Source organism: Phaethon aethereus (assembly GCF_964289735.1).
Source record: "Phaethon aethereus genome assembly, chromosome: 13".
In the NCBI taxonomy this organism is placed as follows: Eukaryota; Metazoa; Chordata; class Aves; order Phaethontiformes; family Phaethontidae; genus Phaethon; species Phaethon aethereus.
The window spans coordinates 5,300,018-5,316,749 of NC_138589.1; the positions used below are offsets into that span (position 1 = coordinate 5,300,018).

The 16,732-nt window shown below is 37.2% G+C and overlaps 1 protein-coding gene across 1 annotated transcript in view; it reads right to left on the reverse strand.

The window, feature by feature from the left end:
• FTO (FTO alpha-ketoglutarate dependent dioxygenase) overlaps positions 1-16,732 on the reverse strand; it is a gene marked incomplete at its 3' end in the record, with an annotated part of 251,934 nt that overhangs the window by 136,952 nt on the left and 98,250 nt on the right. The window contains exon 8 of the mRNA XM_082005743.1: positions 2,865-2,989. Coding sequence (XP_081861869.1) covers positions 2,865-2,989 — 125 coding nt within the window. The remainder of the gene's footprint in view (positions 1-2,864; positions 2,990-16,732) is intronic.

Below are 16,732 nucleotides of genomic sequence, written 5' to 3' on the forward strand. Positions count from 1 at the left end.
GGATCACTACCACTCAACATAGAACAACTTGAATCCCTAGAAGACCTGCTCTGATACTTAAGATCCTGAGGACGTCTTCGAGTCAGAAGTATATGAAATGGCGAGCCGTAAGACTAAATGCACTACCACGCGTTTTGGATTATGGAGCTGAAATAAAAACTTAGAGAGTAATTTCAGTCGGTTAATATGGAGAAACAGTGGTACAACTTAAAGCAAATACAGCAAGGGCATGCTCTAGCCCAGTAGATACATACATGTATCAAAACAGTTCATATGCCTTTCTCTGAGAAAGGCTGAATTTGTAAAAGCTGAATCAGTTTGTATTATCAATTGCCAGCATGCGTGGGTTTTTTTTTAATTTAAGGTGTCAATGACACAAATAAAACGCATGAAAGAACAGCATGCCTACGTAACTCTACAAAGACCAAGGGCAGAGTAAAGTTTTTGCCAGCTGCCCTCCCTTCATTGACCTAAATTTCTTGAAGTTGTAGTGTTCATAATGTGCTCTCTAATGCACAATGTAAGGTAATTAGAGTCATCTGTATTTAACTTCCAGAGGAAAAAAATTCTATTATCTAATCTAGCTGATCCCCTGATAGCCTGTTGAAAGTAAAATACTGTAACCTATTGCCTGCCCTTTGACAAGTGCTAATTATTTCCTGTCCAAGCACATTTTTCTCATGTAATTCCAAAGTACACAATAGACTGATCTCTAAAACATGGGCAGCCCTGCTAGTACCACGGCGGACGTTTTATAACTTTCACCACCGTATGCTTGATGGCTACCACAGCCAGTGCTTCATTCCAGACATCTAGCTGAAGCTTTGATGAAGTAAAGTGAGGTGTATGGTAACAGTCTCTTTATGCAGATCATATGGATGAGACTCTCAGACAGGTCACTGGGATGGGAAACATCAAATGGAAAGAAAAAGGAGTATGGATATTTAATACTCAAAGGACACATTCTTTCAGAACTTTCAAGGCACAATGCTCTTGAAATTTTCTTTCAGGTGTTTAGTTTTAAGGAGGCCTGCACTTTGTCTGCTTGTGCCTCTCCCTACCCCTTCCCAAGAACTTTAGCTTTTCTGTGTCAAAGACTAGACTATGTCTACAGCGGCAACCCTGGCTCCAGCCTCTGGGTACATTGTGAGCAGCAAGCAGAGACTAGAAACACTACAGCTACACTGCTTTTACGTGAGTTCCGATTGCCACGAGTCCTGATGACTTCGTATATTAGGAAATCATTCTTAAACTAAACGAACACTAAAAAGATACTCCACTCATTAGAATTGTTTAGCCTTTTCCAAGCTCTAGGAAGCTTTCTGTTTTGGTTCACAACAAAGATGCACGCGTCACTTGGAAAAGCCTGAAGTGATTTCCTCTGTCTCCAATGTAGCCAAACACTTGGCATTATTTAGTAAGCATGGTGATGGGAGGCAAATTCCTCCACCCTCCAAATCCCTTATATTCCTCAAAAAGGAAGAAACAAACCCCACATGATAATATGAACAATACTGTAGATCCACCTTACTAAGCTCTTTTTTCGCTCTGGAATCTTAACTGATTAGTATCAGTAACATTAGTAACATTAATTAGTAACATTCCATACTCATAAGAATGCAGACTTATCAAACACAGCCTCTAATTTGTAATAATAATTGCTGCTGTGTAATAATGGTTAATTTTTCTCTAAAGCTTCTAAAATGTTTCAAGTCCACTCACTGTAATGATTTGGAATAGCAAAACCACTCAAGTGTCAGATCCCATATGTACAATCAACTTTTTAAAGTCAATCCCATAGAATTTTTAGGAATTTTCCAAAATTATACACTAACACAACACAGGAGAACTCCCTTAACTGGAACATTCAGTGCAGGTAAAAAGATCATGCCAATTAAGTGCTAGTTTTGATTAGTTTAATTTTTGATTAACAAAATCTCATTAAAAAATACTTCTGACTAAAAACTGTGTTTAATTGTAAGCATGGGACATCCGGTTTTAAAGGAAAGCTGTACATCTGGTAGAAAATTTCAGACTGTTATATATTTTATGTAAGTATCATAAATAAGAGGAGATTTATATTAAAAGAGTATAAATTATAGCTTTTAGAAATAGAAAAAAGGTGACATCAACTCATTTAGCAGCTACAGAGGACACAAGGTGGCATTCAGTGGAAATTGTTTTTGAATTCACATATTTCTGAAAGAACTAGAAGTATGATGGATCTGTAGTTTCTGAAATGCATGCGTCCAACCAGATTCCAGTAACATAAACTTCTTCACATAAAAACATAAACAACTTTTAAAAATTGTTGACACCACCACCTGATTTATTACCATGGCAGTAAGTTCAATTTAAGAACTCAGGTATAATAGAACAGTCACATGATATGAACTCTAGCAATATGTATATTTAGGCCAAACTCACCCAACACAACCCAGTTAATACCAGTAAGACACCATGTAAAAATGTGAAAATCATGAAGAAAGCGGACAATAAGGACAAGACATCTATTAGCATGGCATGCCAGCAAGGAGTACTGCTCATATTGTTAGCAGTATGCGGAAAACCTTAGGGCACTTAAGGTGATACGAATCCTTAAATATGTATGCTGCCTATCAGGCTATTCTCAACAGATTGCACTATGTAAGCACAGTAAGGGAGCATTCTCTCCCAAAAAGTAACTCTGAAATCAGAAGCAGAAACCTTGAGGATCCCATTCAAGGAAAAGTACTATTTGAACACTTCAAAAATTCCAAATTTTTTAAAAACGTGAACTTGCTCCCCCCAAGGACATTTATAGGACTATATTCGTATACTTGTTTTTAATTTTATTACCTTACTGTTTTTCAAAGATTTCTCACCTTGCTGTCCATTCTTTACGCAGCTTTTGTCGCTCAGTAAGAACTAGCAAGAAGCAGCTGATGGTTTCATTCCTTTGTTCCTCAATTTGTTCCTCCTTTCCAACTTCAGAGAGGACCAGGCTTGTCTTAAAGGGAAAAAAACCCACATAAAAATTATAATCTAGAAATAGGAAACAATGTGTAAAATTAATAAAAAGCCCATAAGCAAATAAGGACAGTAAATCAATAGCTTTTTTTATTACAGTTCCACTGCTGACAAATCAATACAGTAAATGATGGTTAGAAATGGCCACCATATATTTGGTATTTAATCAATGTACATGGCACATAAGGTAAACCTTAAAATCTCATTGCCTTAAGTAACACAAGATGACATTGTGCATTCTAGGTCTCATTTTTTTGAGACATAATTTTTTTCTTTTCTAAATATTTTCTTGTCCCAAATCATATCAGAAATGTTTCCCTCAATACAGCATTCCTGTGGGGGACTTCCACCTCCGCTTTGATCTTTGGTGAAGCTAAAGAAGAAATACCTGTTTGTATTGTATCTTCTGAAAGGAATTTCTGATGTCCCCATGCTCTCTTTATCATGAAGTAAGTTGTAAAACTCTACCTTTTTTCTTTTATGGAATAAATTAAAAATAGCTTTTTTTTATATATATATACACACACACACACACACATATAATGGATTTAAGTCTTTGTGGAGTAGGATCACACTCAGTCTCTGCAGACCAAAAGTTACTGGCCTTCCCAAATGTTTTATCAACAGTTAGTGTTGATGTAATGAAACTACAGATCATCTTACTGTCCTTCATCCACCCAGCAAGCTAACTCAAACTCCCTCACTCCATCTTTACCTTCAACTACTAACCTGCCCACCGTTTTCTCCTCTTTTTTCCCCTGTGCTTCCCCATGTCTGCCAACTTGGGAAAGAAATGGCACAAGCTGATGTTCACGCTACCAACACATACGTCGACCAGGGTACATGGGCTGACTTGGTGTGCAGCATTCCAGCCACAACAGAGATCTAGAGTCGACGATGTAGCCTTTTCCTTCAGTGAAGATACTGTATTTGCCTTTCTTACCTTAACCAGCCCCTAATATTCACTTAATTATTTTTGCTATTCTAACCTTCAGTCACACTTTCTGCAAACATATAAAAGTATCTAATCTAATTTTGGGAAGGATGACTGAACGGACAGAACGCTTGCACAAGCCTATTTTTTTCCACAGAAAATGATGCAAAAACGTGTTTCTAACCTGAGCAGTTGTAGAATTGAGTTTGAAAACACAACTCAAACATCACCAAGAGCTGCAATTGCTACTCCCAGCATGGCCTCTCTTACAGGAACAACATGACAAAAAGACATGGCATGTAGCCTCCTCCGCATCACATACACATTGCATTCTGCCCTGGCCAAATGTACACCACTAAAATTCCTGCGGGGATTCTGTGAAGTAAATGGTTATTATTATCTTCAGTTTGTGAAAACAGGAAGATCTATCCTTGATCTGACAGCTTTTTTTTTTTTTTCCACGAGAAAGAATAATATGCAGATTACACACTTCTTAAGCTATGTAAAGGAGTGGTAACATTGCTACTGCCATGGTGGTTCCAAGAGACAAAAATGACAGGGTTCATAGAGACAGAAAATAATTTTATTACACCAGCATCAGATGACAAAGAGCGAATAGCATCTTCCTCCCCACCTCCCGGCTCTATCAGCTGGCCTACCAACAGGCATTACCCTGTCATACAGGACTTAGACATCAAAAAGACCATTTTCTTGTAAAAACCCAAAACGTTCAAAACTCTGTCTATACAGATCACATTCTTGACCCTGCTTTGACATTACAAAGCAAACAAAAAGCCAGAGACTATTTTCAGATAAGGATTCCCTGACATGAGTTTCCCTTGCACTGACCTACAACATCTTTTCCACAAGCTCTAGTATCTGCCAACTTCAACAATCTGATCTTAAGAGTCTCACTTCCAGCAGCTGCACAGTTTAAAGCAGGATTTGATAGAGGACTTCTGCATGCGAGAACATACTTACATGAGATGAAGAGATGTACATTCTTTAATGAATGTCAATTAACACTCCTCGCACGTTCATGCTTTAACTTTTATATTTACCATGTGCAATACTTGACACAGCACTATAACTAAAGCTTGTCTCTGTATTATAGGATCATCAGAGTATAGCCATACAGCTAAGTCACAGTACACCGAGTGACACAGAACACCTTTTCAGAGTCCTTAGATGGCCTTATTAAACACAATGGGATAGTGAAATCCACTGGTGATAGCGTAAAAGTCTGCTTCTCTCCAAGACTGCAGAAAAGCCCCAAGTTTAGTGATGCTATGCCTCACAAAGCTGAAAGTATAGTTATTTGCAGGCAAAAACCATCAACATACCCTAAATGTGTGATTCCCAAAGTGCAGAGCATAGAGAACTGATAGTCCCTACAGAATTTTCAATTAAAATCTGATGAAAAGATGACGTGATTAGAGTATTATCAGTCAGAGAAGATGGGTGACCACTTCTTCAACTATTCACAGTCACATAATGCTTTTGTACGAATTCTGAGTGCCTGGCCAAATTGCAGCTTTGGTACTGAGTTCCACTAAAGTTCCCTCCATCTACAGGAACATCATAATTCTGGAAACTGAACGTAAATTAACTTTTACTGAGAGAACAATTATACTGCTCCAGCCTTCTGTTAATACCTTTCATTTATGCGGTGATGTACACAGTTCAAATCAAACTCATAGTTTGACACTGACATCATAAATGCTTCTTTACTGAGCCCTGTGAGTCCAGTTGCAGCTACCTGGAGGGTGAAATAGTACTATTAAGCAACATACAACAACAATACATAGCAATTTAACTGATTTACTTGTTTTCCAAGAGTGCTGAGGGCACTAAGGTTACCTGCAACACAAGTCCAGGGCTTGATACGTAGCTTTTATAGAGGCATTTCTTAATAACTTGCTATTCTTATAATCTCAATAAAAATCCCAAATTGTAGCAAATAAAGCAGCATTCTGGGTAAAATAATATAAACCACATTCTTTTGAAAGTTTCCTTTTCCATGTAACTTGTTTTGGGATTTACTTTTAACAAGGGGATTCAATATATACCTTGACTGATAAAGGTCAAGGGTTCAAGAAACTCGGTCAAAGATGTTATCAGCTGGGAAAGCCATTTCCTCACATCAACACTGATAAAAAACCGTCAGATACCCAGCCGATACCACCCCTGCTCTAAAGGGCAAGAGTGACCTTCTTTTGAACATCACTATAGTTGCACATCCCATCAAAGAAAATCTGACCTTGTGTCTCAATTCTTTTAATGTTCTTTAATGACAGATAATTGTCTGCAGAGGCCCCCTTTGCACAATGCTGAGTGAAGCCTTCACATTTCGGAGCTGGACTCAGCACTGACTCAGTGTTTTTCTGCACACATGGGACCACAGGACAGTAGAATAAATAAACAGTGTAACCAGCCCTACAGCCTGTCTTATCTCATCCTTGTGTCCACAGAGATTCTTGAGGGTGGTAATGTTTACAAATTGTTGAAACTTTCTTTCTTCTGCTTCCTGAGCTGGCAAAAACATATCCTGGACAACCTAAGCAACGAGATTACACAAATTGCTGATCACTTGAGGGAAGGATTGTCTCATTGGCCAGCATGTCTCTCTAATAAGTAGTACTGGTAATATGTTAATATTTTCAGCAAATCTTCCGCAATTCTCCTTACAGATCTATTAATGTATTTAGGGCACTTCCTTGAAGTCCCAAACAGCATGGTCTTAAAAACAAACACACAACCCAGCCCTCAAAAAAGCCCAAAGCTACATACACACATGTATATACAGCAGTTGCCAGTTCAGCCTTTTATGTTAAACACAGCATTTAGGGAATTACATCCTTTACCTTCCTCCTGGTACAGTGGCAGAATTAACTCTAGTGCTCTAGTGACATATCAGGCAACAGCCATCAGAGCATCTTTCTTATCATGTAAGAAAGAAAGGTACTAAAATGAGATTTTAAGAGACCAGTATCATATTCCTCTCACTCTCTCTGAAAAAATCCATCAGTGACACAGGACTGAACACAAAAATGTTATAGCCAAATCTTATTATTCACCCAGGATACACACTTAAAATTAGATACCTTTTGTGAGTCTTAATGAGCTAACCTAGGTATCGGAACAGGAGTACAGGTGTGTTTTTTCTTAGATAGACAGCAGAATAAACTCTATTTCAACATCAATAGGCCACTACCCTGCTTAACTGTACGTATCCTCGGTGAATACCACAACATGCTTACAAGCAAGCAAAAAAACTTTTCAAGCAAACTCTAAACACTCCAGGATTCACACTGGTACATTTTTAGTCTTTTAAAGCTAGATTTTCCCTCCTTCAATACAGACCTCTTGAGGAGCCAGACTTAAGGTTAGAAGCATTGTATAGCTGGAGACATGAAGCCTAGTTATTCTGTCAAACAAATTAGCCTTCAGTCTGAACTAAAGTGGCACTTGGGACAGTTTGTCTCTTGGTCCCACTTGATTGGGTCAACAAATCAGATTTTTCACTCTGAGTTAAGATTTAATTTACTCACCACCAGTTTAAATAGGATAAGCTTCTGAATATTTACTAACCACTTCTACTTTAATAGAGCAGTCATCTCTCTATAGTCAATAACTAATACGGAAAGGAAAAACATAAAGCGTAAAATCTGTAAGCAGGGCTAAAATTTTAGAAGTCGTTCTGTACCTTCCTTGTTATTTTTGTGACTTGATTTTGCTTTTAATGCAAAAAAGTATCCTAATGAAATTCAGTAAAACTAGAACACTGTGCCTTTTAGGTTCATTTTTTTCCCCTCTGAAATGTTTTAAGCCATGTTAATTGAACATGTCATAACTTCTATGTGATAAAAAAAGCTAGTAATTGCTTACAAACCACTGCTCATTTCTTCTTTACTTTTAAAATTTTTACTTAAAATATGAGCAAATGTACCCGTTTTCATTGATACGATGGAAGCAGCCAGTATGGTTTAAGTTATCACCCAGTAATTTGGGCACATTAAACCCAATTCTCTGCCTTTTGTTTATTGATCCACTATGCCAGATATCAGAGTTTCACTCAACAACCCTCATGTTTTGGATGATATTGAAAAACGGCTCATATTTGTCAAAAAGTAAAAAAAAAAAAGGTAAAGAGGAAAAAAGTGTTGTTTATAGAAGCCAGCTGCTCTGGCTTCGGCGCCAGCAGCTCTTCATCCTGCTATTTTACACTCGCAACCCCCACTGCCCCCACTGGCACAGGTACAACTAAATGTTGACTTCAATGCTTCAGAGAGCACTCAACTGATTCTGTACATGATTAATTGCTAAAGACATGGCTGACCATATGGAACAGAGAAAGCATCAAGTAATTCATACTTCTGTATATGATCATTTGGCCCCTGTTGTTTTAATGTACAGGAAAGAGCTAGTATAGCACAGACCTGGTGTCTTGCCCTTGACAGCCCATTAAGAAATCTCAAAGCACCTAGTTGAAGTTATGCTGTTGGCTTTTCAATAGCAGCCTAATAAAACAGAAGCAAAGCTTTCCAAGTAGTCTTAAATCTTTCACGTACAGTACATTAACCACTGCTGCTAAAACAACTGGTTTCTTATGATAGGAAATGGGATTTGATTTCTAGCCTCTGCATACTTACTGAAAGCCTTTTTCTGACCTTTGGAGGGTTTACAAAATCATTGTTCGTTTTTCCTGCCATTTTCCCAGTTTCTTGCCATGGTGATCCTAATAGATTTGTTTAAGGTTCAGTACATTCTACTCTTACTAGCTGTTATATGCAAACTGTACAATGAAGGTAGGCTCATGGGAGCTGAAAGGAAAGAAATTATTATTAACTGTTTTCTTCCTGAGAGTCAGAGAAGTCACTGCAACATCTAAAACATAATTTACTTTTAAAGAGCCTATAAAACAAAAGAAAAAATTCCTGAAAAGAAGCAATACACTAGTGTGTGCTTTCTTTTATCAGACTGGAGACAAATCAAATTTGATTTGAGAAGGAAGGACAATTTATTTTAAAGCTGTAGTGTTCTCAAGGATGCCTGACACAGAGCTCAATGAAAAGAAAAAGGTGCACACTTGGAATATACATCAGTATCATTAACTGCTTTATATTAGTTTTATCTACCGTTAAAATCTTTTCAGTCATATGCAGTCAAAGAAAAATATAAATAATGTTTGCCTGTCAAGGCCCTTAAGATGACAATGCTAAAAAGTTAATCCCCATCCTCACAGATCTTCTGGCAGTTTTGACATGTTGGCAAGGAGGTATTTGCTGGCACCTTCCATTAGAAAATATTTACATGGAGTCTTCTTGTCTGTGGATTTTCTAGCTGTCTAAATGATCCTCATGGTCTGAAGGGCCTTATGTGGGAAATTCTAATCATGGACATTAATCAGTGGTAATTTCCCAGGCTACTGAATTCAGCTAGCACTATTAATACTCCAACAGAATACAAGAATAATCCACAAGTCAACATAAAACTCCATAACCATTCTGGTTATTGATAGAGCACTTCCAACATTAGAACAGTTTGTCTTTGAGTCCAATATTATGTCTGTATTTAAATAAAATATAAAGAGATAGAGAACTTCATGAAAGACACATAATTTTTGTGTTTCTGTAGGGTAAGAGGAACAAGGGTTCAGGTTTCTGGTGTGAAACCACTGCCACAAAGATTATATATTCTCCCCTACCATTATATTCAATGGTGCACATCTAAACTAAGCAAGTACATAACCCAATTATAGAGTAGAAAGCTTAAAGTTAAACATATGCTTGAGCTCTATATACAAGTCTAAACGCATTAAAATGTAGGGAGCCCTGTCTCTCTGAGGTATTCACTGCTGACAACAAAGGATGAATATCTTACTTGATAGATGAGTAGTTCGACCTAGAAAAACCTACAGAGAGTAGATCACTGCGACATCTTCAAAGAAACTTTAGGCCTTGTCTATACTAGAACGTCACACCTTTTAACTATATACCTGTGGAGCTAAAGCAGTACATTTTCTAGCTATGTGAGTTTAAAGGTCATAAATTAAACCAGGCAGAGTTTACTTGGAAATAACCATTACCTTTAAGCCAATATAAGTGTATTTATACTAGGGTCTCAAACCATATATTTAGGAAAAAGGAATCCAAACAGAAGGAATGACCAAGTAATTTTTGGTTACTCTGGCACGTCAAAACTGAATGAATTACCAGTAGAGAAAAAAAAAGTCTTTTTTACTGGATGATTCAATGCAGTTATGATAGGTCTCTGAAAGATTTTCAATACTTAGTTCTACAAAAAAAAAAAAACAAACACCATAAGGATCAACACTTTAAAAATATTTTTGCTGTACTAATCAGTTTGGCAATGTTCTAATGGTGAATTATAAGCCATCTCATCAAGGAAGAGCAATGGAACCATTGAAGATATTTGGAATAAAGAGTGGCTTAGCACCTTCAGATGTATGGGTGAGTGAAAGGTTACTCTTTAGCCACATTCTCCCAGAGCATGGCCCCTCCACCTCTGAATCATCAATAGCACAAAGACTGAAGCAGGCCTACCATGCATAGTGGATTATATGAAGTGTAAAACATTGTTGGGAAAAAGCTTTTGAAAGAAGTCAGGAAAAAGAAATCATGCTTGCAAGAAGATCCAGCTGACAGGCTAGTCCCTAACAAGTGAATATGTTTGAAAACATTGTGAATGCAAGAAAAGAACACGCCTTTTGTTTCCAAACCTACAGTGTGTCTTTACCCCAACTGTTGCCTGCATGGCTGAACATATGTTTTCTGAACAAGAGCTGAAGCAGAAAGTGTTCTTTGTTATAATTCACTCCTTTGTATACACCTCCCTTTTCCTATTTTGGTCACATGCAAACAGTAGTTAGGCTGAACACTTAAGTTCTGAAGGGCTGCACAGCACTGTATGCTTCAGTGATTATTTACTATTGCTGAAATCAGTTGAGCTAAGATGCAATACAAGACTCACTTCACTAATGTGCACTCTGGACAGCTTGCGTTTTGCAATACTGAATCACGTGGAGTACTATCTGCACAAGTTCCCTTAGCCAGCAGACAGGATGTTGAGTGTCAATAATTATGCCCAGTTCTAACAAGCACTGAAGAATCATAAAATAAACAATCTTATGTGATCAAATGAATTCAAGAATACCCTATAATTTTCTTAGCGTATCAAAATTAGCATCATATTATGAATAATTGGGGGGAGGGAAGAGGAGAGGAAAAAATGATGGGCTTCAAAAGGCAGAAGTAGATAATACCATCTCAAGAGACACTGAAACAAACTCTAGTTTGAATTAAATACTCCTGTAACTTTACTGATTCTAATTAAATAATTCTACAAGTAAGCAAGGCTTTGCTTTGACTCATCTAATTTATACTGAAGCCCTAATACGTTAAGCTACATACAAGCTTCTCTTAAAACATTTACAGATGCAGACTTGTACCAAGATCTCCAGACTAGACACCCAGTCCTTGTAGCGCTCAAAATACAACCTGGAATCACTGAAGTTAATATTACTGGTCACAGAAAAAATTATTTTTAAACATCCCCAAAATATAAAGAGATATGGAAGATAGTGAGTGCTAGATTCTGAATTCTTTATTGCATTTTTATTTGTGACTACCTTTTAGGGTTTATTTACATGTCATATTACTGATTTCCTTGAAAAGCACATGCTCATATCCATTTAGTACGGAAACACCATTTTCCTCCCATCACCAAAGCCACCACCTGTTGTCTTCAAGCCACTTACTGCCTTAGCCACAATGCTTGCTTTCTAGCACAACGTCTAGTAAAAATACAGCTGTGTAATAATTTGGGACATATTCCCAGTGTCATTAATTTTATTGAAATAATTTAAAACACAGAAAGCCAAGTTAGAGAATGGATTAAACACTGCAGAATGAAGAAGCTGCAAGCCACTCATGTCCAGAAGTGCCTGAGGGCATGCTTTGTCTAAGACACATGCCATAGCAAAAGAGCAATTTAGTACATATGCAAGACAACCACATACAGCTGAATCATATCTTCGAATTATATAAGGGTTTCAATGCCTGTATCATCCACACACCAGGTCTGTGGATACCCCCGTGAGAATGGGACTCCTCAACAATGAAGTTCTGTCATGTTTAGCTCAAGTAACAGCTTCACTATGCCCACTGACACCATGGCACACCTTTACATAGATTTAAGATTCATAATCATGTAAGTAAAGTAGTAGTACTAGCTGTCATGGCAAAAGGGGCAGAAAAACAACTTAGAGCACGCCCCTGGGAAGAGCACAGGAACCCGATATATTACATGTATTTAATGTATGGGGAATATGGCATTGTCAAGCAGGAAGGACACTACCACCCACTAGTAGAGGTTGATGACTAAAACAGCACTTGGAAATAAACAACTTGGCAAGCTATGATCCTTGTTCCTCAACTGAAAAGTAGGCAATGAAATTTCAGTGCCTTATCCTCCCGCAGTTTTGTTACAGTACATAACTATATTTTTACATAAAAACATGTGCTAGGCACTTGATATATAGGCCATGCAAAAGGTGATGACCTGCCATTGAGGGTGTGCAGTGTAAGTGTACACACAAATGCAAAATATTATCAAATTTTAAAAATGGGGGACTGACAAAGGAGAACATAGAGAGAAGTTTACCAATTTAACTCTCATCAGAGTCACCCATAATAAGTACAGTCACTATTTCAGATGCGGTACTTAGAGTAAATATAGATTCCTCCTGGGAGGACAGGCAACTACTTGTTTTTAGTTCTCTTACATTCAGATTATGTTTAGGAACAAAGTTTTGCACATGTTATCCTGACATATTAGAACATAAAGCTACATAACCCTGTTTTTTATATATATATATATATATATATATATATATGCCACCTACATATGAACACTAATTTCCCATTATGAGTGATAAAGGGGAATATGTCTTACTAGTATACACAGGCAACACAAATCTTGCCCTTACAAGAAAAAAGGTAACTGCAGAATGAATTCAGTAGTCCAGGCACACCTAAAATGCTAAATAAGGCAATGCTTATTATTAATTATTACTTATAATTAATATGTCTGCTCAAGCTCACAAACCTGTAGGCTCAAAAGACACAGACTTTTTTCCAGAACAAAAACAACCCTCCTCCTAAATTAAAGTAAATTAACCGGAAAGTAAACTCTGCCTAATCCTCTATGTGTCTGCCTGTATACTCTTTATACAGATACACACAGACGAGGAGAGTACAACACAGATAAGACACCTCCAGTCACAGTTTTCGTCTCATCCTGCTTAATTGCAGTATGCCTTCATGGAGTTGGAGCATTGATCCACCGTACATGCAGGTGGACCTCCACCCCTTCCGAGGACAGGTCACTTTCCACAGAGGGTCTCGGCCTCCTGTGATGCCCAGTTGCCTAACTCCATCATGCCAAGTAACATTTCTTGCCATTTAGTGTTCTTCTGAATGCAATATGTCTGTAACACATACACTTTATAAACCTGTTAATGCAAACCATAGCCAGTTATTGATTATTCTGTTTTGATAGACTTATATTCCAGTAAAAGACCATGCTATATGCTACAATTCCTGGGCTTTAGGTTTGTATTCTGCCCATGTTTTTCTTTCGGAGAAATCTGATGTTATGGCTACGCAGGTACAACAAATATCAACATGTTAATAGTCGATGCTATCGAAGTAGCACTCTTCTTCCATTAATATTCCATGATATCCCATATGGGTTTGTTTTCACTTTATTGTGATTTTGGAGAAGGATTTTTGCTCTGTCTCACAGTCTTAGGAAGGGAGCAATAAAGCTCTCAGTGATTAGTTTATCTCCTCAGGAAGAAGAAAACACAAGATTCATTTTTCACCCTTAAGAAGGAAGATTATCAACTAATAACCCAACAACTAAAAGTACACACAAGGAAAGAACAAGGAAGTAGCTCAGGGGCAAAATAAATCAGTTAAGAGAATTTTAGAATTTGTTTCCTGTCACCTACTAGTGCATTAAAAAAAACTTCTGGAAATATTTTTCTTTAGAGTTTAATCAAGTTCTAAATGTTGTCCATTTGTCATATTCATTTTCCATGAACATTCAAGTATTTAAACATGAATACTTGAAAAAGCATTTAAAGCTTGAACGGCCAACTACTTGAAAAGTTCACTATGCTCAAAGTCATTATATAGACAATTTTCATTCATGGCATTCAAGCATTCAATCAGGGAAAATAAAACTTTTATCATATGATTCATGTGCCTAACAAAGAAAACAAACAAACAGCGTGATCAACAGATCACTGAATATATGCACATCGATTACTCTCTGAACCAAAGAAGATTCAGGCAATTCAACAAATGTGACATTTGCATGATGTGCTCACAAACTATGACAATACAATCTGGCAAACAGAAAACACTGTTACTCTGTGCCACCCCATAACAGTATATTCTGTTACACCGCACCGCAACATTCACAGCTCCTGCCTTACATTGACTAAGGTTGCCTTCTACAGGCACGTGAAATAAGATAGGGGTTCTCAAGTTCAGCTGCAAAGTCCAGCTTAAGAGAGAGGTCAAAGGTGGCTGACTAACCACCTCTGCACTCCTCAAGAAGAATCGGTTAATCCACTAGTAAAAGTTAAAGCAATGTCAAGGATGTATTAACATAAGCTGACGAAGTGTCCTTAACAGGCCCATAGTGAGTACATGCCACAACGGAGATGTTCTCCACTAACCTAAGAAAGTGGATCTTCTGGGTTGCATAGAAATTTGAGCAGGAGGGTTTGACCTGTGTTCCCTCATACAAAAACTTGTGACCTTAAAGATACATCACGATGAGCTACACACTACAGCTCTAAACCTCCATTTGATGTTACTATCTACTTCGCATTCTGCTTTAACATGACACTATAGGGCAAATCACACTTCACAGCATTCAAGTCCACAGGTAAGAGATCTAGTCTACATGAACAATCACCCAAACTATTCATGTGGTGTATATATAAAAATTTCTCTTCTTAGAGAGGAAAACATGTTATCTGATAAAAAAAACTAGTGTCTCTCGTCAATATTTGGACTCTGGAGCTTGTGTTCTTTTTTTTCTCTTCCTTCTTAAATTTCTATTTAAGATGTTATGCAATCTTTTTATATATATACCAAATCAATTCTCAGGGACAACTTCATTTAGGAAAAAATAAGCTAAAAGATTTTCAGTAGGATACAGACTGCCTTTTAACAATATTCTATCTTGATTAACACAATTTCAAAACCAACAAAGTACTATTCCTACTAAGCTACAACTTGCCATACTCAGAACAGTGTTCTGCTTTGATAAGCAAGTATTATTGCTTCATCTTCTAGAGATAATAGTTTCCCCTTGCCTTGTTCATTCACTGCTTACACATTCAGTACACACACAGAAACTGTTGCATACAACCCTCTTGGATCAAGTTCATCACATTGGATGCATCACAGCCAGTTGTATACATTCTTTTCATGTGCTGGCATAAATCTGTGTGTCTCAAACCAGACATGAATCAAATTGTATTCATGGTCCAAAATTATAACCAAATATAAACAAAAAAAAAAAAAAACCACAACAAACACAACCACCCCTAAAACAACCTGGAACAGAGATATCCCAAAAAAAAGGATTCAATTCTTGACAAAGAGCAGCGCTTATTTAAGAGCATTACTTAACTTTTTTTGGCCTACAAAAACAATTACAGATGCCAGCCACAGATTACAATCAGCATTGGGTTTGAAGTCATCTAAAATCTTGGGACTCAGGGCCAATTCTAGATAACCAAAACCAAAATAACTTGTAAGATTTCAACAGTATTTTTCTTCCATACATCAATGACTACAGGTAGAAAAGCAAAAGACTTACTTAAAACTCCTGAAACCACTTTAAGAGGCTATACTTTGTTCATTTTTAAACTGATTAAAAGCACTGAGCATACTAATTTAATTTGACGTTTTTAGAAAGTCTTAATTTTAAACCTCTACATCAACACACAAACAACAACCGGTAAATTGTTATGTAAAGGGTTTTGTATGGAAAAGAGCAGTTCCAGCTCTGTTTACTACTTCTAGGGTATTAGGAAAGGAAAGAGGAAAAGCTTCTTTGTTTTGTATTATTTGAGGTGAATCCATTAGCTCAGTTAAAAAAAACGAAAGAAAAAAGTACCACAGGTCAAAAGAACAAAATGACACACAAAAATCCATTGCCAAACTGGCTGTTGGTTGGATGCACAAGAGTAATGCTAAACAACTGTGGTATGGAGACAAAATATGCTTTCTTTAAGACACTTTTACAATAAGTCATTTAATCCTTGTGAACAGGCTTGCCTTGCACCCACCCCTCACACATTAATGAAAACAAAGGGGGCCCATTTACATTGTAACCGTGCAGTGGGGTTAAGCATGTGACCTTAAAGTATGGTGCGCTTGTGCTCAGTGGAAAGGTTCTTGACAATATAAACAAGAATTACTGCTGTTAGAGAAAGGGAAGACAATTAAAAACAATCTAGGATGCATGTTGTACAGCTGTTCAAGTTTCAGCTACATCTGACCTCTAAAGATGCTAGTGTTTTACTTCAGAAACTTAAGCCATTTTAGTTTTATTAAAATAATCCTTCATCAAAACCTGAATTTCTATGACAAACATGAGGTTTAGGGAATAACACAATGAAAATTATGTATTGCTGGCAAAACATGCCGTCGCCACAGTTGAAAAGGTGGTGTGGTCTGC